The following is a 21,685-nucleotide window of genomic DNA, read 5'->3' as shown; positions in this document are numbered from 1 at the left end:
AAAGCCATGCTGCGCATCATTGACTTAAACAGTGTACACACTTTGGAATATACGTTAAACATGGTGGAAGTGGATCCTCTTAGTCTACGGCGGCGGCAGCCAGCATTAGGTGAGTAATTAATTAATTGTAAAAGTATCACGCTGGTAAAAATCATCAGCAGCAGCTGCCCAAAACATTAACAGGCAGGCAGGCTACAGTACAGTCACCGCCTGCAAGGATGTACTTGGAACTGTTGGCCACCGTGCCATATAACATTTGAGTTCAGAAGTAGGTCCACCGTGCACTGTAAATGGTTTTTTTTTGTGGCTTTCGCCTTTATTTTATATTTTTTATGGAGGGACAGACAGTAGGCTGACAGGAAATGGGGAGAGAGATGGGGGGGAAGACATGCAGTAAAGGCCGTCGGGATCGGGAGTCGAACCCGCGGCACACTGCCAGACTGGATTACCAGCCAAGGTGCCTGGAACGCTGAGCCATGGCCCAGGCTCACCGTGCACTGTAGTGCAGGGACTTTTACCTGCGAGCTCCGCAGGTATCTGGTGCTTGCACACATGCAGCAAGCATACAAAGAACGACGATTTCTATTGGCTTGTCTTGACACCTTAATCAAGTTGACAGAGCAACTTATCTGCAGTTGCTGGGATATGTTTGTTTTAAAGTGATGCTACGCGACGCCAAGCGCCGCCGTCGATGGGATAGTATATGGCATCGTGGGGGAGGTGGGTCAGATTCGGCGGGGCCCGATCGTGCGTTCACCCCCCCCCCCCCCCCCCCCCAGGCCCGATACCAAGTTGTTCTGCCAGTGATTTGAGCCGCGGAACCACCATGACATTTAGCCTCTCAGACCGGAACCACCATGACATTTAGCCTCTCAGACCCGAACCACCATGACATTTAGCCTCTCAGACCCGAACCACCATGACATTTAGCCTCTCAGACCCGAACCACCATGACATTTAGCCTCTCAGACCCGAACCACCATGACATTTAGCCTCTCAGACCCGAACCACCATGACATTTAGCCTCTCAGACCTGAAATGTGACGAATATTTTGTTATTGTTGGATACGATTTTAGGAGAGATAACAGGAAAACAATTCTTTCTTTCTTGTAAATTAAGTAATGCAGATGTTTAACAATAATTTAACTCTTCCATCATTTAACTGGGGACCAGTACACACATACAACACAATACCGTGTGTGTTGTTATGACTGGCATCACAACTAAATTGGGGAGAAGACCCGTCCGTGCGTGTCTGTCTGTTCGTTCAAATCAGGAGAGTTTTCAAGGAAGCAATTACATTTGTGTTTCTATCTCTGTTTTTCTCATTCATGTGCACACACGCGCGCACGCGCACACACACACACACACACACACACACACACACACACACACACACACACACACACACACACACACACACACACACACACACACACACACACACACACACACACACACTGCTTTCTCCAACCTCCTCTGTCATGGTGGTGTTGCAGGTAGCGGAGCGGGCCTTGTATTTCTGGAATAATGAATACATCCTCAGCCTCATAGAGGAGAACTGTCAAGTCATCCTGCCCCTGGTCTTTGCCACCCTGTACAGAGTCTCCAAGGAGCACTGGAACCAGTAAGGAGCACACACGCACGCACACACACACGCACGCACGCGTTTGGAGAAAACATGACAAATATGGAGACATTGTTGAGCAGTGTTTTGACAGTAAATTTAGATTTTAGTTAGTAATTTAGTCTCTTGAATAGTTTTCATTTAGTTTTAGTCACATATTAGTCACCTGGGAATGTTTTAGTGTTAAATCTACAGTTGATTTAGTCGACTAAAATGTATTTTGGCGGGCCTTGATGCCGTCGTAATGACTGATTTCACACTTGCTGAAAATAGTCGATCTACAAGCTCACAACGCGCTGCTGTGACGCGTTGTGATCTTGTAGATCGGCTATTTTCAGCATGCAATCAAGTGTAAAATGAATACTGGATCTCTTGTCCACTAGTCCCTTCCTAACATTGTAGTCTAGTTTTTATTTGTTGACGAAATTGTCAATGTATTTACTATTTAGTCTTAGTTTTAGTAATCATACTATAGCTTAGTTTTCATATAGTTTCCATTTAGTCAACGAAAATGTTTTTGTCATAGTGTTAGTCGACGAAATCAACACTATTGTTGAGTAAATGTTTGCTCCATAAGCATCGTGAGGATAACTTGAAGTTACAGTGCATCACACGGCTCTGGATGAAGTCCAACCCACTCGCTGGAGGAGAGTGACACATGCAAACATAGTCATTTTACTGTGAATTTTGAAAGTGTAGATTAACTACTACTACGTCCCTATTCTGGGCAAGTCATAATAGGTGAACACTGCAAAAATAGACCTACACAAAGCAATGCAAATAAGCTTGTAGATTAGCTATATTCAGCGAAGAGATTGGTGTCGAGCGGAACAAAGGATTCATTCAGGGATGAAATTGTCATTAATGATCTCCTCTCTCTCCTTGTCCGCTCGTCTGTCTGTCTGTCCGTCCGTCCCCCTGTCTTTGTCCCGGTAGGACCATAGTGTCTCTGATCTACAACGTGCTGAAGACCTTTATGGAGATGAACAGCAAACTGTTTGATGACCTCACTGCCTCCTACAAAGTGGAGAAACAGAAGTGAGTGTGACTCATGTCGTGTGTGTGTGTGTGCGTGCGTGCGTGTGTGTGTGTGTGTGTGTGTGTGTGCGTGTGTGCGCGCGCGCGTGCGTGCGTGCGTGCGTGCGTGCGCACGTGAGCCGAGAATGTAAGTGTATATGTGAGAGCCTGATGACAGGAGGGAGAGAGTGCAGTCTTATTTTAGTCATTTCTCAAATATGTAGCGCATTATATTTCATATTTTTCTCTGCCTTTATCCATTGTGGTTTGTCAGAATTTTCTTTCAGTCTCTCTCTCTCTCTGTATTTTTCTCTCCCTCCAACTCCTTCTTTCCAAGTACTTAATGAAACAAATGTTACCACACTGAATTCCCATCATTCGGCCTTCATCTTTATTCTTTAATCAAGCTTTTCTCCAACCATCTGTCTTTCCCTCTGTCGTTGTTCTCTGTTGTCTTCCATTTTGCCTCTTAAACAACATTAAAGACTTGATTTTGAATGGGATGAAGTGTAAACCGAGGACGGTATATTTCAGAGGAGACAGTGCACTGACTGCATCACTTTAGATTATGTGAAATCAAATGTTAAAGATGAGACAAAGCTGTCAGCCGAACAGGCCAATATTTGCCTGGATATTATAAAGATAATAATATCATATAATAATAAACTTTATTTATAAAGCGCTTTTCGAAAACAATGTTTACAAAGTGCTTTACAGTGTCAATGGATAACCAACAACAATCAAATTAAATGCATAAAATAGACAGTATAAGACAATAATAGAACCAAAGCATACATACATGGACATGCAACATGATAAATCTAAGGAAAGGCTTTAGTGTACAAATATGTTTTCAAAAGTGATTTGGAAGTTGACATTGAGTTAGCTAGCCTTAAAGCCAGAGGTAGGTCATTCCAGAGTCTGGGTGCCCGGGCAGCAAAAGCCCGGTTGCCCATAGTGACCAGGCGAGTCGAGGGAACTTCCAAGAGAGCCAGACCTGAGGATCTAAGGGTGCGTACTGGCCTGTATGGTTTCAGCACATCCGAGATATAGCTGGGAGCTATACAGTATCTGCCAAGACTCACACTGAATGATGTTAATTTGAAGGATTATTTTATACTTGTCGCACTTTAGTTGTCGCACACCAAAACTAGTCGATCCACCAGCTTGTAGTTTGTAGATCAGTGTGTAGATCAGTTATTTTTATTGCGCAACACAGCGCAACCAAGTGTACAGTAAATCAGACTTGAGATGGTGCATGCATCCAGGGCATATACGGCAGAACTTCCAAATGTACTTCCTCGGAAACTGTCTTTTTCGACCAATCCAAACAGTTCTGCTCAGCATCAACATAACTTCTTGAGCCTTACTTCTGCCTAGACCCTTCCAGCCGTTCTCACCAAGCGTATATAGAAATGATGATATGTATTTTCACAGTTTCAAATATAGTCAACTCACCGTTGAAATACACAATAGGCCTATCTCACAGCCCCCTTTCCACGCCCACTTCCGGTAGATAGTGGTGTCATTTAACATTAGGCATTTACACTTTTTTTCATTTTCAGTACATTTCCTAATGTTAAAATGTCAAAGACCGATAATAATATGAAGAAAACACAATGGTATAACAACTCAAATAAGTAGAATAAACCTTACCTTTACAAAACGGTAGTTTGTGGCTTGTGAAAATACCTCTTTTAACATGGAAGCCTATGGACCGCAAAAAAAATAACACCACTAGCTCCAAAAGGGGGCGTGGAAAGGGGGCGGGGAAATGCTGTGAGATAGGCCTATCGGCCGTTTCAAAGAGAACGCCCGAGTGAAGCGACTCCCCTTAATGAGGCTCTGATGTACAACTCCACGGCTCCGGTCTCACTTCTTGACAGCCTGTCCTCTCGCTTTCTTTCTCTCCCCGCCACCTCTTCACCCCCCCCCCCCCCCCCCCCCCCCCCGTCCGCCACCGTCCCCCCAGGGAGATGAAGCGCGAGAGGGAGCGCAACGAGCTGTGGCGAGGCCTGGAGGAGCACCGCGAGCGGCAGCTCCAGATGCTCGCCGAGGCTGCCCGGAACCAGCGGAACCTCCAGGAGCGGGGTGGTGGTGGTGGTGGTGGCGGTGGCGGCGAGCGGGGGGAGGACCCCCCGACCCCCTCGTCCCCGCAGGCGGGGCACGGCGACCAGCCGGACACCGAGCCTGGCGCGGCGTCCTCCTCATCCGGAACTGGGGGGGGGGAGAGTGCCAGTTAGAGCCCCGGCGCCCGTTGGAGCACAGAAGGAGCGAGGGGGATTATTAGACAAGTGGTGGGGGAGGGAGGGGGGGTCGTAATGTCGTAGATGGTTAAGGGTACGTCTGGGCGGAACACAGTGATGATCAGGGTGAAAACAAACAAAAAAAAACAGAATGAAACCAACCCCCTTTGAAATAATCTGCTGTACCTTGTGTCAGCGAAGGGTTGATTTATACGTACTTGGTTGTGCGCCCTGTGTCGCGCTGCACCGCCATCATGTAGCAGATCTTCACGCTCACCGAGCTGGTAGATCTGCTATATCTGCCGTGCGACACGACACGTCAACGCAGTTATAAATTAGACATGAGGTTGGTCGAAGGTAACAACAGCCTCTGTGAAACTATATGTACAGCCTTGCCGTCTTTACCCCTGACAGGAAGGGAACTGGGAGAAACTGGGTCTTTTTCTTTTCTTTCCCTTTTTCTTTCCTTGTACATCCATCGGATCAAAACAAATGGATATCATTCAAAAGTGCAGACGGCATTTCTTAGTTATTTATTTTCAAAACGTCTGTTTTCTGGGGAACCTCAGATGTTGCTGAGGCTAGAAGGTAAACATCAGGTCTAGGATCATGAGTTAGCATGTAACCCGTTGATGCCTGAGCATTTGCACTTTTGATTGCTATTCCTCTTTTGGTCGGAAACACTGATTTGCAAACAGAAAAGACACCCAACCAGTTTCACACAACGGTCCAAAAAGTATCGCTGCGTTTTACACATACCTTTACACACACACACACACACACACACACACACACACACACACACACACACACACACACACGCAGCATATCACTGTAGGGAAACATGCAGGCACAGAATAAATACACACATTGTACATAGACATGGGTACATTTAGCTATATGTTGAGAGATACAGACAGACACAAATAGCTACTGGCACAAATGCTGGGCATTCCATGTAACTAAATCAAACTTTTAGAACAATCTACAAACAACAAATTTAACGTACCAAAAATCATGCAACGCACACCATAATGTGTACACCCTTTTAATTCTATTTAGTTCCAAGCTAATCCGGACACATGCGCACAGATGATCCGCACACTCCCCTCGTCCCTTTCATCCATGATGCAGTTCTAACTCAGCCGTTAGAACGGAACCTCAGAACTCCTCCCCCTTCGCTGTGTGAGGTTCCCATCCGAGGATATGATCAGATATTGGCCCTAAAGGTTAACCAAACCAGTGACAAAGAAGACAATGCTAATGATAACGTTCCTTCTTCTTACTTGTTACTCTACTACTACTACTACTACTACTACTACTCAACTCTTAAGTACTACTGATGATGATGATGATGATTATGATGATGATGATGTTTTTTATAGCCTATATATAGATTATCACCCAGACATTCCTCATTGCCTGAGGTTATCTAACCCAGGGGTTCTCAACGTTTTTGGCCGGGGACCCCCGGAAATGCTTTGGCAATGTCTCGGGACCCCCGCCCCGCCCCCTCTCAACCCCCAATATAAATTGACTGCTACAATAACCTTAAACCATTTTGGGCGGGAACCCCTTTTGGTGTTTTAAGCATTGTTATAATTTAGCTATTGAAAAATAGCAGATCTACAAGCTCATAGCGCGCCACCGAGTGGCGCGCTATGAGCTTGTAGGTCTGCTATTTTTGAAGAATCGTGAAAATATATATTTTTTTCTTTTTTTGAAAATAATTTGGGGACCCCCTAAAATAATTTGGCGACCCCCCCGAGGGGTCGCGACCCACGGGTTGAGAACCCCTGATCTAACCTGATTACCAGAAGGCAGTGATGAATGGCAGGAAGATAGTTTGTTTATCACATACCCTGAGCCTTATTTTGTCCATCAAGGCAAGGATAAAATACCAGTTGATCAACACAGCATGGTGGCCATCTTTGACACCCTGACTTCCTAACTGCAGCGTCAAGGTCACTGAGTGACAGTGCAGCGCGTGATGACACCACATTAGCCTGCACCGACAAAGCTGCCGTCGTATAAGCCCTATAGGGCTGATATTAGTTATCATCACCGGTCTGTCCTTTTGCCACTTTTCCAATCCCAGGACGAGTAGATTCTGGGTATGTGATATACAGTATATACACATACGTATACATTTGTCTCTGGATATTTATGTAGTGTCTATTGGGAAGAAGAGAGAAAAAAAAGTGTAGCAGAAACCTCAGAGGGGAAGTCTGCCCCGGTGTCTCAATTTACACGGCATGGTGCTTGTATGAGGAGACTAGAATGATCAAATCCAGGGTTAAATCCCCTTTGACAGACCTCGTAGGGAGGAATGGAACTGGATTTTTTGTCGCTCTTTTTTTAAATTTTCGGATATTTGTGGTGCGGTTGGTGTAATGTAATGGGGTATTGCAGTAGAACGAGAGGACATCTAACATACTACCTTGTTTTAGGCTGATGTTTTAGTGAACTTAGATGAATACTAGTATGTCGGTGTAAAAAATGTTTTATTCTGTGTTTAGAACAAATCACAGACATGCCCCATTCAACCCTGTGTAACATTTTGTTTGAAGTTTTGCAATCGAGCGAAACTTAACGAGCTAAAAACCTTTTCAGAACCAGAGATCAGTCTGAAAAGGAGCGGCAAGCCCTATCTATACCTAACATGGATGCCACTGGTAACAAGAATGAATTGCACCACAAGTGTTTGGAAAGCCAAAAGACAAACACAGAAATCCAGTTTGATTTCCAAACCTTGGGAGCGTCTATATTCCTCTTGAGCTCAGCAGACTAATAGTGCTGCTACGCGGGAGCGACAATAACTTTGTTTTCAATGTGAACAAAACAAACATCTGTTTATTCTTGTCTGACCATTACAATGGACGATTGGGATGTAGAAGGGGGGGGGGAGGACTCCAGAAAAAAAAAAAAAAAACTTATTTTAGCAATATTTTCATTCTTTCAGGATATGTGTGTTCTCTCTTTGTTTGACTCCAGTTGAGCTCTACGTCCTTGATATTCACATTGTCTTAAAGGTACTATACGTGTAAATTCATTTGATGAAAATGATTATGTTTTTGTATTTAAGTTTTTTTTCTCCTTGTTTTTTGTATTATCTTGCTCATTTTGTGTAAACTGATACTGATGCTATTTATTTTCTATTTGATCAGGAATTGGTACTTTATTTGACGATAATGGTCAGGCTGTGTGAGCGGGTGCGGCATGTGTGTGTGTGTGTGTGCGAGTGTGTGTGTGCACACGTGCGTGTGTGTGTGTGTGTGTACTTGCGTGTCCAGGATGAACAAGAGATGTATGTGGATAGTGACTAAGGAGGAGAGGACAATTCTTTCTCTCTTTGCTTATTATTTCTCTCTCTCCTTCTCTCCAAACAGGGTTTGAATCTGAATGTAACTTAACTTTTGTTTGATTGTTGCATTTATGCTCAAGACACTGAGCTAAGCTTGTTGCTTGGTGGTAGTTTAGTAACCAAATGTTCAGAACCCTTCAAGCCAGCAGTTGTTTTCTATTTTATATTATTTTAAATGTTCTCTTATAAGAACATGGTTAAGTGAAAGAGTTGCTGAGATCCCCTAAAACAAATAGTATAGTCTAACCCAAAATACATGTTTAGAGAATAGCATATCACATCAAACCATAAACTACGTTTTCACAAAATGTGGCTGTGTCCTTTTCACAGTATTTTGGACCAATAGGGGTTCCTTCTCCAGATAAATCATTTGTTTGGTAACTGAGTACTGAGTTTCAACATGTTCCAAAATGTATAATCTAAATCCATCTGACTGGTAATCCAGGCAGACGAGAATTAAACTATGACTAACTAAGTATTGGATTGGACTCCCAAACCGTTTTCATTCAGGATCATTTCAGAAGAAAAGGAGGGCTTAATTTGCGATTTATTTTTGCTAGTTTACACACTGGTGACACCGCACCTCTTGATTGTCATTGTCAGTCGACCTGGGAGAAGAAAATAAAATAACCCCCAACACCCACCCCCCTCAACACTGTTCTACAATAAATGGCCGTTCTGGAATTCTGTGATCTGGAGTCCCAGAATCCATTCTAGAATTCACTCCAGAACATTGCAGAAAGAGAATGAAGAGGGATAGAGAGAGAGATGGAGAGAGTGTTCATGAAGAGATGTTGAATCGACAACGTATTGAAGTTATTGTACACTGCTTTTATTCTGTGGTACTGGTCTCGTCCGGACCATATATGGAGCATTTGCATCTCTCTTGACAGAGGAAGTGTACAGTGATGAGTAATGACTCGAGTGAAAGTAGCCCTTAATAACAACCAAACCATTTGTCATAATGAAAAGAGGGATGAGAGAGAGACGGAGGAAACAGTTGTGAGAAAGAAATACAAAGTAGAACTTGGGAAAGGAGAGAATGGCAATAAGTCAGAGCAACATTAGCGGGATGGAGAATATAATTTTAACTACAACCGCATTTCGTAGCAATTTCACTGAATCTCTAGATTTGCACTGGCTGCCCATGATGGTCTGTGTTTTGTCATATTGAAGGAAAACCTTAGAGATAATGATGATGACGAGAAAGACGATGGTGATGGAGATGATGTATATTTTGGGGACCAACACAGCTGTGTGTGTGTGTGGGTGGGAGGGGGGGGGGGGGTGTTGAATGTAGAATGGATTACTGCTGTATGTAACATTACAGGATATGGGGGGGGTAGAATGATGGGAAAAGTACCCTATGTGCTAGAAATGAAACTTCACTTTGAGAAAACACTTGGGGTGTCTGAGTGCTGTTTTTTATTTATGTGTGTCTTAATCTCTGCTGTTTTGTGTCGTCAGGGACTGGATGTTGTATTTTGATTTCAATTCAACAATTCAAATCCATAATCAATCTTCGTATTTAATCTCTTGGTCCATATTAAGCATGCCTGCCTTATGCAATAATGCCTTGCACAGAAACATATGGTGAGTTTCTTACATTTTTGACAGCTTGGATGGTCATTAACACATTACAGTGCACCCTTGTATTCTCAATTTAGCACAATTTAACACTTAAAATCATAAAACGTGTCAATGATTATTCATTTTAAGATACCAGAAATAGGTCTGTGTTCCTGTATTCAGCTTAGTTAGGTGTGTGTGTGTGTGTGTGTGTGTGTGTGTGTGTGTGTGTGTGTGTGTGTGTGTGTGTGTGTGTGTGTGTGTGGGTGTGTGTGTGTGTGGAGACACTATATATAATATATATATATATAGAGAGAGATTGTCTACACACAGCCTATTAAATAGCCTGCTCATACCGATACCGTATCAATACATTTGAGACGCGCGCGCGCACACACACACACACACACACACACATGCAGAGAGACAGAGATACAGTCAGAGGTTAAGACAATATTGACAAGCATCTGTATTTTCCAGGGAGTCGCCATTATTTCTGGCTTCATGGGGACTCTAATGGCATTTCATTATAATTGCTATGATGTCAGACAGTCCGTCCGCCCTAATGGCTTTCTAAAAACAACAACAAGGACAGATTGGTTCCATTCCCTGATTGTTGTGCGGGACATCTACTCTACTGGTGGAAGCTACACACACACACAGTGAGACTGAGAGAGAGAACAGAGGATTTGAAACTGCTGAAAACTCCCTGACAGCTGAAACAAAAGGTAGGATCATCATACATTATTGAACATTTCCGCCTACGGTATATCTCGTTAAGCTAGTATGAATTTCTGCCAAAACCTAGGGTATATTAAACACGTATTGTTTTTTACAAACGTTATTGCCTGCATTGCTTATTTTACTCACATGATATCAACGTTGTTTTGGCAATGTTAGTTGTTATTTTGTACGGTGTTATAAATAAAATAACTTTTTTTTCTTGCGCGTGTTGACTTGCGGTGCCAAATTACCAATGATCAGGTGAAGCGGACGAAAATATACTTTAAATGAACAGCCTACGTTTAATGGCCAGTATAGCCATGCACGTATAGTGTAAAATAGACTTTTGATGACTTGTATTGCAATAGGTAACTTAAAACTCTGTCTCTCTAAAAAAACAATGAAAATAGCTTGATGAATATTCTTTTAAGTTGAATAGTTAGTCAGTTCTGACTGAGCCCTCTCATCATTACGCATCATATACGCACGGCAATGCAGTAGCCATAACGACCATTAGAGGGCAGGGCACTGAAGAAAACTGTGAATCTATTCCAGAATACATTGATTGATTGAAATATTTATTAACAGTTTGCAGAAAGCACAAACTCAATACAAAGACTGTTAACTGTGAGTGGACAACCCAATTAAGCATTACACTTGTTTACAAGAGGGTCCACCTTGTTCAATTTATCAAAAATATTCACATATTCAATATTCACATATTCACATATTCATATGTGTATATCTCCTGGCCTCAGGCTCTCGCCCAAATGTATTGGCCCCATTCACATTAAGCATATTTTTGAACTAGTTTTAGTTTTAGGCTGCACTTATAAGGATAGTAGGATGTTTACTTTTGCTTTATAGTCTGTTTCTCTCCATCTCTGTTAAATCTCTGCCTCTCTCTCTCCTCCAGGATGCATTTCTGCTCCCACTGTCTCTCACTCCTGTTTCTCCTGGTCGTCGGGACAGCTGTGTTATGTGTGGCGGTGACGGTGACGACGACAACGACGACGACGAGCCTTCACGGCTTCAGAGGCTGCGCGGTGCGAGAGTTCTCCTTCGTGGCTCAGAAGCCTGGCTGCAGGGGACAGAAGGTGACCACAGAGGCTTGCTGGGGTCGCTGCCACACCTGGGAGGTATAAACACTTATCATTGAGTCTCACTAAACACAGTCTGTCGCATGTCAAGGATCCCCAAATTGATATATATTGGGCCTTGCCTTAAATTGTTCCTCATTTTTTGCTAGGGAGCCCCCTGGAATCCCCTCAATTAAGGACCCCTGGCAATCCCCAAACCCCACTTTGAGAACCACTGCTGTAACTCACATGCAGGCTGGGACCATGAGAATTTGTGTCCCGTCGGAAATGTATAGTCTGGGGTAAAATAGCGGACCCTAGTACCCACCAGAGTAGCGACACACTTTGATCTCGCCGCAAAGTGGATGCCTATGGGCTATAGTTCCAAACATCGCTCCTATGGCTGGAACTGTCCCCATTGAGGTAGAATGAGCACTTCCGCATTCCATTGTTACAATGGGAGTCAACGCTATAGTGTCGCCACTCTCTTAATATATTACTCTGGTACCCACTACCCGAGTGGAATAGTAAGAGAGTGGCGACACTAGCGTTGACTCCCATTGTAACAATGGAATGCGGAAGTGCTCATTCTATCTCGATGGGATAGTTCCAATGTTTGGAACTATAGCCCATAGGCACCCGTTTTGCGGCGAGATCAAAGTGTGTCTCCACTCTCTTACTATTCCACTTACTCAGCCTGGTACCATTTAGGAGCCCTTGAGCAGAGCACCAAGGCAATAAGGAGCTGTTCAGGTTGTGCTCCTCTCTGATTGAAGGAATAATTCACCCAAGACATGACTTTATTTCTATTCTTTACTCACCCCTTGACGTCTTGAATACGAGGACATTTTTCTTTTGTAAAACATTCCTTGATCCAAAGTAAACACGAAGAAAATACTTGATGAACAGAGACTGAGATCAGATAAACAACCCCAACCCAGAATATCAGAATCAGAATATCTTTATTGTCATTGTACAAGACAACGAAATTGATTGGCAATCCAGCTCAAGTGCATTAGACATAAATACTCATACATTAAGACATTGCACAGTAAGTCCATAAAGTGTAAAGTGTCAATAAAGTGTCAGAGTTCAAGTGTTTAGAGCTATGACTGCTCTGGTATAAGAACAATCTTTTTTCTTCATAAAAAAACTTTTTTAAACTTCAAAACAACGCTCATAGTTTAATCCCAAATCACTTCTAACAAGCCATATGCCGCTTTGTTAAAAGTACTGTGTTATGTTGAAGAAAAAACGTTTTTATTATTCACTTCCGGAAGTTCCGGTTGAAGCCGAGATATGCACGAGCAAAGAATGAAAAATGTTATTTTAACCAATCTGTATAGTATGTTAATATAATTTGGCTTCCTTTTCCTAATTTCTGGATCAAAGTAGGCCCTTATTTACCCGACTACTGTACATGTTGCTTAGGAAAAAAATAATAAACTATATCTAGGATATTTGAACTTTTTTTTCTTAATTAATGCCCTACTTAGGGTCATGCAAAAAAGTAGGCTACAAACTCAAAATGCAACTTGTACATTTATCTGCTATTTTATAGCATTTCCATTTTCCACTTTCTCTCACCACATATGTACCGTATCCTTCTGCTTTTTTTGTGAAAGGTACTTTTTATCCCTTAAAAATGTACTTGTTTCTATGCACGCACGCACGCACGCACGCACGCACGCACGCACGCACGCACGCACGCACGCACGCACACACAAACACTGTATACCACCCTCATTCATGTGTGTACTACTTGGTGTGTTCCACAGAGGCCTGTGCCAGACCCTCCCTACATCCACCGCCACCACCGCGTGTGCACGTACAGCCGCACGCGCCAAATGACAGTGCGCCTGGCAGGCTGCCAGCCCGACGTCTCGCCACTGTACCACTACCCCATGGCACTGCACTGCCACTGTGCCGTCTGCTCCACACAAGACACAGAGTGTGAGACTTTCTGACGGCACTTGTGTTTGTTAAGAAGATGTACTGTGGTGCCAAGAATCTTCCATCTCTAATAAAATAGCGATGATATGCTAAGACTACGAATACAAAATGAAACACTGGCTTTTATAGAGTGTGATGATCTTTTCTGTGTGAGTGTGCGTTAACCACTTGAACCCTATTATCGACCTGGGGTTTTATTGGAGATCTGCAGTACAGATGAACACAAGCACTCACATTTTGTACTTAAAGGGTCAGATTTTTTGACTTAAAGCTCTATGAAATACTTAATATAGTGATTGCAAAGGTATTGATTGATTTCCTGAGTCCCGTCGGCCGTCGTGCATGGGAGCTCTGGTCTGGTTTTGGTGAATATTAAGTAGTGTATGGTCATTTGGTGACAGGAACTGGGGGCCACTCATCTAATTATAAACGCGCCACGTCTCTGTCTGCGTGCGTGTGTGTAATGCCCCACCGACTTCACATTCGACACACCCGCAGGGAGTGCAGTGCCCGGTATCGAGTCGGTCGGATCTCCAGAACCACCACAAAAGGCTCTGGTCAGGCTGGGCCAGTGGGCCTAATGAGCCAAAGTCCCCTTACCTGTGCAATTTACAGCCTCTGCCTCAGCCAATTGATTGCCATGGCAACCCCACACTTAACCCCAATTACTTAACCACTCCACTTTTCACTCTTCATACACAGGCAGGCTGGCAGATACAGAGATCTCCATGTGGGACACAGACAGATAGTTAAAATGGGTGCTATATGACAATGGGTATTATTACGTTCCCAAGTTGCATCGCTCTAAAGTAGGCCGGTGGCTGACGGGCACATACAAGTCTAAAAAAAAAAGAAACCACAAAACTAACTAACTTGTATTGTTGATCTATTTCTACCAGAGCAACTTTGGTTCAACTTTGACCCCCTTGTCACATCATGGGACTATGGGTTTGTGCTGCTGCTGGAGTAGTGATACTGGACACAACAAATATCTCCAAATAACACAAGGGTCAAAGTTGAACGAAGGTTGCTCTACAATGTCTACATGGTAGAAATTAGGTCAACAATATAAATTACGCTATAGTTTTGTGGGTTAATGTATATTTTAATGCGTGGCCCCCAGATCTCCACCAAATGACCGGAACTACTTATTATTCACCAAAACCAGACCAGAGCTCCCACCACAGGACTCAGGCAATATTTATGGAACTTGGTGGGAATAATCAGTTGCCATACCCGGGAGAGATAGTGGCCTTGTGGTTAGAGTGTCTGCCCTGAGACTGGAAGGTCGGGGTTCGAACCCCGGCCCGGGTCATACCAAAGAATGGGACCCAGTGCCTCCCTGCTTGGCACTCAGCATCAAGGGTTGGATTGGGGATGACACAGACATACTATAGCGTCATGTCTAGGGGGTGTACTTGTACATCCTGTCCAGGGGGTGTACTTGTACATCAAGCTGAAACAAGCTGAAACAGGAGATATATAGGCAATTCACACTGAGAGGGACTGAATCCGTTTCATTGGAACCGTTTCCGAATACGGTTGCCTGGTCCCCGATGGCCATGATTCACATTGCCCGAGATTCACCAGCGCACCCGGGTACACTTGCATAACACACTTTGATCCTTCAGACGGCGGTGTGCTTGATGGCTGGTGCGCACGGACACTGACCATCAACTCTGCGACATTGTCTCCAATAAATCCAGACGCACTGCATTGCATTGCCTCTTTTGGCTCTTTGCCGTTATATTATACTACTTCACTGTCAGCCTGCCTGCTATTCACTGTGTCAGTCAGTTCTGTGCTCCAGTGTCGTGTTTGATATTAGTTTAATGGATTCTACTTCAGCATTATTATTATTATTTTGTTTTACTTTGGAAACTATGCCAAGCAAAGCCCAAGAGCCATGTGTATTCCAAGATCAGCGCATATTGCGGTGCTGCGCGTATAGCAGATTCAACAGGAGACGGGCGGCGTTGATAAATGAGCTGGTGTTACGCGTCGTGCAGCGTCTGTTTTTTTTTGTTGACGCTTGGCTCGTCGACTAGAGATCATGTCACGTTCTTAAAAAAAACAGCCCACTTCCTTCTTTAGGTACGCATGCATTCACATTGGAACGATCCGTATCTGAATACACTTCAACGGTCCAGATACCCGCCCCCCATGCGGTCTCGGGGACGTTTGGGCGATCTGCTCCCGGGAACGGTACGCATCATTCACATTACCACAACATCGGCCAAGTGGTCTCGAGTGCGCACCCGGGACCATAGTGTGAATTGCCCCATAGGCTCCTGAGTCCTGTCCCTATGGGCCTCATGGCTCAGCAAGTCTCACGCTTACTACTACCCCGGGAGAGATAAAGCTGGCAAGACTGCTCTGGCTTTCCTGCCAGAGCTCCTCTCTAACATGTAAGATGCTGCCACAGTGGAGACAGACAAACATTGGTTGTCTAGAAGGAGAGAAAAAAAGTAAATAAATAATGTTCTCATCAACTCCATACAGATCATTTGGTAGGATTCCTCGGTTTACATGATCAGAGCATTGGTTAATCCAATAATTTTGTCCCCCTTAGTTACTAGTACTATAAACTGGCCTATTGCTTTCTGTATTACCTGAACAAATATTCTATTGTTACAAACATTCCCCCAAAGGCAATTAATGATGGCTTATTTTTGACTTGATCGTAGAAGATATTGCCACTTCTTGATTTAACAATGTATTACCTGATTACCATTAGTTTGACAGTGTTAAAGCTGCTATAATGTCAAAGGTTGTAATCGGTTCTGCTTGTATTAGCATTAGCAAAACATTGTAAAACAGCTTAAAGCTGCTATAAGCAATAATGTATGTCCACATTTTTTTACTTTTTCGGTATTCAGACAGCCAGCAATGAGTAAAACGCTCCCAAAAATATTTTAAAAAGAAACCCGGTCGAAATGACCAATTACCAATCAGGAAGTAGACACTAGGCAAATCGACCAATGACAAAGCTTCTGTAGGAAAATCTTTGAATGCAGATTGCGGCCCCTAGATGTGTCACAGAGACTACATTTTTTGGGAGCGTGTTACTCATTGCTGGCTGTCTGAATACAAAAAAATAAAAGGTCATTAAAATTTGGACATATTATTGCTTATAGCAGCTTTAAGCTGTTTACAAGCAATACAAGCAGAACCAATTACAACCCTGCAATGCTCGTCTCTTTGCGGGATACTTGTGTTTGTGTTTGGTCTTTGCTTTCACGTTGAACCAATACAGTGCCTCTGTAACGTGATGTAGCTTACACCGAGTATGAGCAACACAGTCAGTGTTTGGAAAAAGCAGTCAAAGTTTACATGGTTTTATACAATAACGATTTATTCAAAATTGGTACAGTACAGTGCATTCGTTCTCCTTGTCCATGTCAACGTCACCACCATTCTCTTTTCTCTAGATATTTACAGAAATGTCCTATGTTCAAATTCATAAATATAAATAAAGCTTTGTACATTCGTTAGTGTCTGATTTGTGTTTAGTGGTTAAATGTACATGCAGTTTTCCAGTCTCAAGTTCATTCAAGTGGCATATTCAAATTACGCTAATGATGGCAAGACCCTAATTTATGCTCCATCGCAGTGTTGTTTTTGGCAGCAAATTTCGAATTTTGTTTTAGTCATAGTGTCTTGAATAGTTTTCATTTAGTTTTAGTCACATTTGAATCACCTGGAATGTGTTAGTGTTAGTCTAGTTTTAGTCGACTAATTATAAGATTTTAGTCGACTAAATCTACAGTTGATTTCGTCGACTGAAATGTATTTTGTCCGGCCTTGATGGTGTCGTAATGGTTCATTTTACACTTGTTGAAAATAGCTGATCTACAAGCTCACAACGCGTCGCAGCGCGTGCTTTTCAGCATGCAACCAAGTGTAAAATTACTTATACTGGACCCTTCCTAAGATTTTAGTCTAGTTTCTATCTGTTGACGAAATTGTCAATACATTTAGCTTAGTTTTAGTCATAATAGCTCAGTTTTCATTTAGTTTCCATTTAGTTTTCGTCAGTGAAAAAAGGTAGTCGACGAACATTTTTCGTCTTCGTTTAAGTCGACAAAAACAACACTGCTCCATCGTACAGTCGCACGAGACTTATGAACTTATAGGTCGGCTAGTTTCGGCACAGTAATAGTATAAATCGGGCTTATGTTGGACAATTGTAAGAATTCATATCAATAACATTGTTCACAGGGGGAACTCCTCACCCCCTTGCAGTAAAACCATTATCTGTATGCATTTTATTTTTATATATATGAAACTAAATGATCTAAATCGTGTTTTCTGTTGTATTGAAGGAATGTCACCCCACCCAGTGAGTTTTCATTCTGTTTTAATAAATGCCATAATTGTGCATTTCAGTGCAGTGTTTTCGTTCTTCTCCTCTCCAACAAGCCTACTGTTTACTCTTTCATCAAAAAGATTTTTTTTTAATAAAACACTGAGTGCTAAATATTTTTTCATTTTAAATAAATACAATTTTCAAAAAGGTTCAGAAATGAAAAAGTTCCCTCATGTTTTCAAAAAAGAGTTTGAAGCATTAACCACATGAACTTTGTCTCTATAGTCTCTATTCTGGACATGTCATAACTGGTGAAAATGTTGTGAAAATAGCTGATCTACAGTACAAGCTCACAACACAAGGCGTTGTGAAAGGTTAAAAGGTGATTGTCTCTTGTCTTTAGGGCTGTGAATATTGATTATGTTCTTTATTATTTATTTATCGATTACTCAAATAATGAAGAAGCATGTTTTTTTTCCTCAAAGGTTTTTATATATCGAATATTATCAATTAATCCATTTAGCATGAGTTATTTAATATAGTAAGGGAGAGATTCAACCTCGCCCTTTTTTGGGGTTTGATGAGGGCTGGGCCTTAACTTTCGGTCCTGTTTTCGCCGGCTGCCGGGCGCGGCTGCACTAATAACTTTGGGGCAGGCCCGTCTAGAGTTTGAATGGACAGGTATCGGTCAAAAGGGAGACATCAAAGAGGAAGGATGGATGGGGGAGGATCAACATATGGAATGTCAGAATAGGTTCTGACATATCCATATATGGAGATCTAAGGGTTTGAGGTCAGATGTAGAGTTGCTGGCCAATATTGATGACATCAGGGTACTCCATATATGGGCTTAATTGCGACAGCAGATCGCATTTACTATGACATCAGATGTCATACCCGGGCACCATATGGGGGCATTCCCATGTATGGGGATTTTGAGTGATATACACTGACGGGAATTGCACATTTTCATAGTAAATGCGACCTTTCGGTCGCAACAAGCTTACTACATGTTGTGAGCACTGAGCTCATAAAAACAAAAAGGAAACCTTAATAATGACATGTCCAAAATAGGGACCAATAATTGTTTTATAATCGATTAAATCGATTCGTTTGATTAATTCTTGCACCCCGAGTCTCTTTGGCGAGGAGCTTTAAAGTGTGGTGATCCTTGGCGTTGTCAGTAGCGTGACTTGCGACACATGTCGCAGCGGCACGCCCTCGCCGTCAGGATCTCCATGTTGTCATGGTGACGTCCTCGAGGACAGTCCAGGCGAACTTTGATCTGGGGAGGAAGTGGGGCAAACAATTAGCGGACATGATGAAGCGATTGGAAGCAAACCAACAGTACCGTAGCGGTGAGGTGATACAGTATTACAGCCATCTACCAATCTCTCTTTCATCTATCGATCTGTCCCATACTCCAGTGGTTCTCAAAGTGGGATCCGGGACCCCCCGAGAGACCTATAGCGGGGGTTTCCAGGGGCTCCAGCTAAATTAGTTAATGCATTAAAATCGGTTTATCCACTTTAACAGGTCCCTGACACAACATCTTTTAAGATGGGGGTCCCCAGCCCAGCCCAATACATACTGGGGGTCCTTGACATGAAAATGTTTGAGAACCACTGCTAGTCTAATCCATCCATCCATCAAGTCACCTATAGACATCTTCCCTCCGTTCACTAGCTATTCCTCCAACCCAAATCTATCCTTACATCCCCCCTTCCTTCCTTCCCTCCCTCCCTCCTTCCTTCCTTCCTTCCTTCCTTCCTTCCTTCATTCCGTCCTTCCTTCCTTCCTTCCTTCCTTCCTTCCTTCCTTCCTTCCTTCCTTCCTCCCTTAGTTGGTGGTTCCTTGGGCTCACCTTAGCCTCCTTGCTGATGGTGCAGCATCGTGAAGCAGAGGTGATGTTGTGTGTGAAGTTGGACGCCACCAGCACAGAGTACCTGGACGGGAAGGCGCTGGACTCACAGTAGCCCACACAGGCGTAGACCAGGTGGGTGCCCTTACACGTCCCGCGGCGGTCACTACGGATGGTCACGTTGAAGGCTGTATACAGACAGGAAAGACAAGGAGGGAGGGGGGAGACAGAGGCGAGTTAGGGAAATAGGGATGAATGAGGATGAGTTGGGGTCTGATGTTCTGCTGGTGTTCAAAACAAATTTGTCCGGGAGAGGACATGCAGTTTTTTGTGATTTTTGTGCATTATGTGGTGGAACGACCATTATCCAGCATCAGTATAGGTGATGTGATGGGCTTTATGTTTGAAGGAAAAAAAAATCTTTCCATGTTTGTGTCTGCCGTCTTTTTGTGTAAGACACAAACACAGACACTGTGCATGCGTGCGTGCGTGTGCGGTAACTTACGGTAAAGGTGACACCCTGGGGTGTGGCCATCGTAGCTCCAGCCAATGGGCGAGAAGAGAAGCAGCAATGACATCACTGGTAGGACCAGCAGGCAGACGTGAGAGGCTGCGCACAGGGACATTTGGACAGCAGCCTGGAAGGGACAAATCAGCGCAATCAGTGTTATGAATAAGCTGCTGGAATGAATATTAGCTGATCTGCTATTTTTGCAGCGTTTGAATTTACTTTATTTAATTTCATTTATTTTAATTTTAACTTTAATGTTTAATGTGGTAACAAAATCACAATCTAATGCCCATAACTGATGAAGCTGTATCTACCAATCTAGATCTAATAAGAATTGACACATTATAGCAATCTTATAGCCTATACATTATCGCCCCAAATGGGAATCCATTCCCAAGAGTATACCCCTCCCTTATCTCATAAGGTGAATTCCCACCTTTTCAATGTCTGCCTGTGTGTCACTCAGTTGGGTAACAGCTAATGTGGATAAAAACAATGGCGTCTTTATTATTGCAATCAGGCCCAGTGTGTCAGCTACCTGCTGACACATGTACGCACGTACGCACGAGCGCACAAATGTGAATGTGCAGCCATATACCGTACATATACAGGAGATACTAAATGTTACAGTAGTCTCACTCTGACACAGAGACACTTTGAATGCTGTTGCTGTGTGGCCTGCATACTGGTTCTCAAAGTGGTGTCTATAGGGACCCCCAGGTGTCTTCAAGGGGGTTCCCGGGGTCTCCAACAAAATGAGGAACAGTTGAGACACTTGAGAGCCCTATTTTATAGGATGTGACACGTAAGTGTAACCATGAGTGAATATAACAATGACTACTGGTTTCATTCTCTCCACTGTTTATAAGATCTCATCTTGTCCCTGGCACAAAATCTTTTCAAATGGTGGTCTGTGGCCTAATATATAATATTAATATGGGGATCCGACCGTCCTTGACAGAGCAATGTTTGAGAACCACATTGAAAATTCATGTTTTTGACTCCACCTATAGTATTAGCATGCAAATGTTCATGCATTATGCACACATGCTGCACAATTAGCACGTGTGCACACATTGCCACCCATGCCATGAACACATGTGTACACAAAACATACACATTGAGTTGAAGGCACACGTGCGTAAACAATAGTCAAGTTTTCCTGGGGAAGTTTGTGATTGTTGCCCTCTAAAAATGGCAGCTCTTTCCAAATCTGCCTCCCCCTCCCTTCGACCGGAACATTGGGAATCGCCGCGCCGATGGCGGAATGGCCCTAGGGACGCTATTAATGCTGCTAAGGACAAATTAGCCGGTCCCTCAGTGTGTGCCTGAATGCAGGGGGACAAATTAACCCCATGTCAGACCAGTCGACGGGGAAATACCAGAGTGTTTCCTCTCATGTGGGGTTTCCATGCCTGAAGCATG

General features: G+C 43.3%; 3 protein-coding genes across 3 annotated transcripts in view; 2 read left to right on the top strand and 1 right to left on the bottom strand.

The window, feature by feature from the left end:
• ppp2r5b (protein phosphatase 2, regulatory subunit B', beta) overlaps window positions 1-4,899 on the top strand; it is a gene marked incomplete at its 5' end in the record, with an annotated part of 64,990 nt that extends 60,091 nt beyond the window's left edge. The window contains 3 exons of the mRNA XM_079490703.1: window positions 1,501-1,628; window positions 2,565-2,666; window positions 4,618-4,899. Of these exons, the coding sequence (XP_079346829.1) occupies window positions 1,501-1,628; window positions 2,565-2,666; window positions 4,618-4,888 (501 nt within the window). The 3' untranslated portion in view covers window positions 4,889-4,899. The remainder of the gene's footprint in view (window positions 1-1,500; window positions 1,629-2,564; window positions 2,667-4,617) is intronic.
• A 5,533-nt stretch (window positions 4,900-10,432) lies between these two features.
• Window positions 10,433-13,593, top strand: LOC306914171 (glycoprotein hormone beta-5-like; the record flags this gene model as incomplete). The annotated part of the gene is made up of 3 exons (XM_079491116.1): window positions 10,433-10,552; window positions 11,464-11,686; window positions 13,405-13,593. Exons 2-3 carry the CDS (start codon window positions 11,465-11,467, stop codon window positions 13,591-13,593), a joined length of 411 nt encoding a protein of 136 aa, XP_079347242.1. The 5' UTR covers window positions 10,433-10,552; window position 11,464.
• A 5,475-nt stretch (window positions 13,594-19,068) lies between these two features.
• On the bottom strand, window positions 19,069-20,375 carry gpha2 (glycoprotein hormone subunit alpha 2; the record flags this gene model as incomplete). The annotated part of the gene is made up of 3 exons (XM_079490675.1): window positions 19,069-19,173; window positions 19,753-19,937; window positions 20,255-20,375. 3 exons carry the CDS (start codon window positions 20,373-20,375, stop codon window positions 19,069-19,071), a joined length of 411 nt encoding a protein of 136 aa, XP_079346801.1.
• Between the last annotated feature and the right edge of the window lie 1,310 nt (window positions 20,376-21,685).

The sequence above is a fragment of the Electrona antarctica genome (assembly GCF_951216825.1).
Source record: "Electrona antarctica genome assembly, chromosome: 21".
Classification (NCBI taxonomy): domain Eukaryota; kingdom Metazoa; phylum Chordata; class Actinopteri; order Myctophiformes; family Myctophidae; genus Electrona; species Electrona antarctica.
Note: the sequence above shows the minus strand (reverse complement) of the source record. Positions and strands in the feature narration are given on the sequence as shown.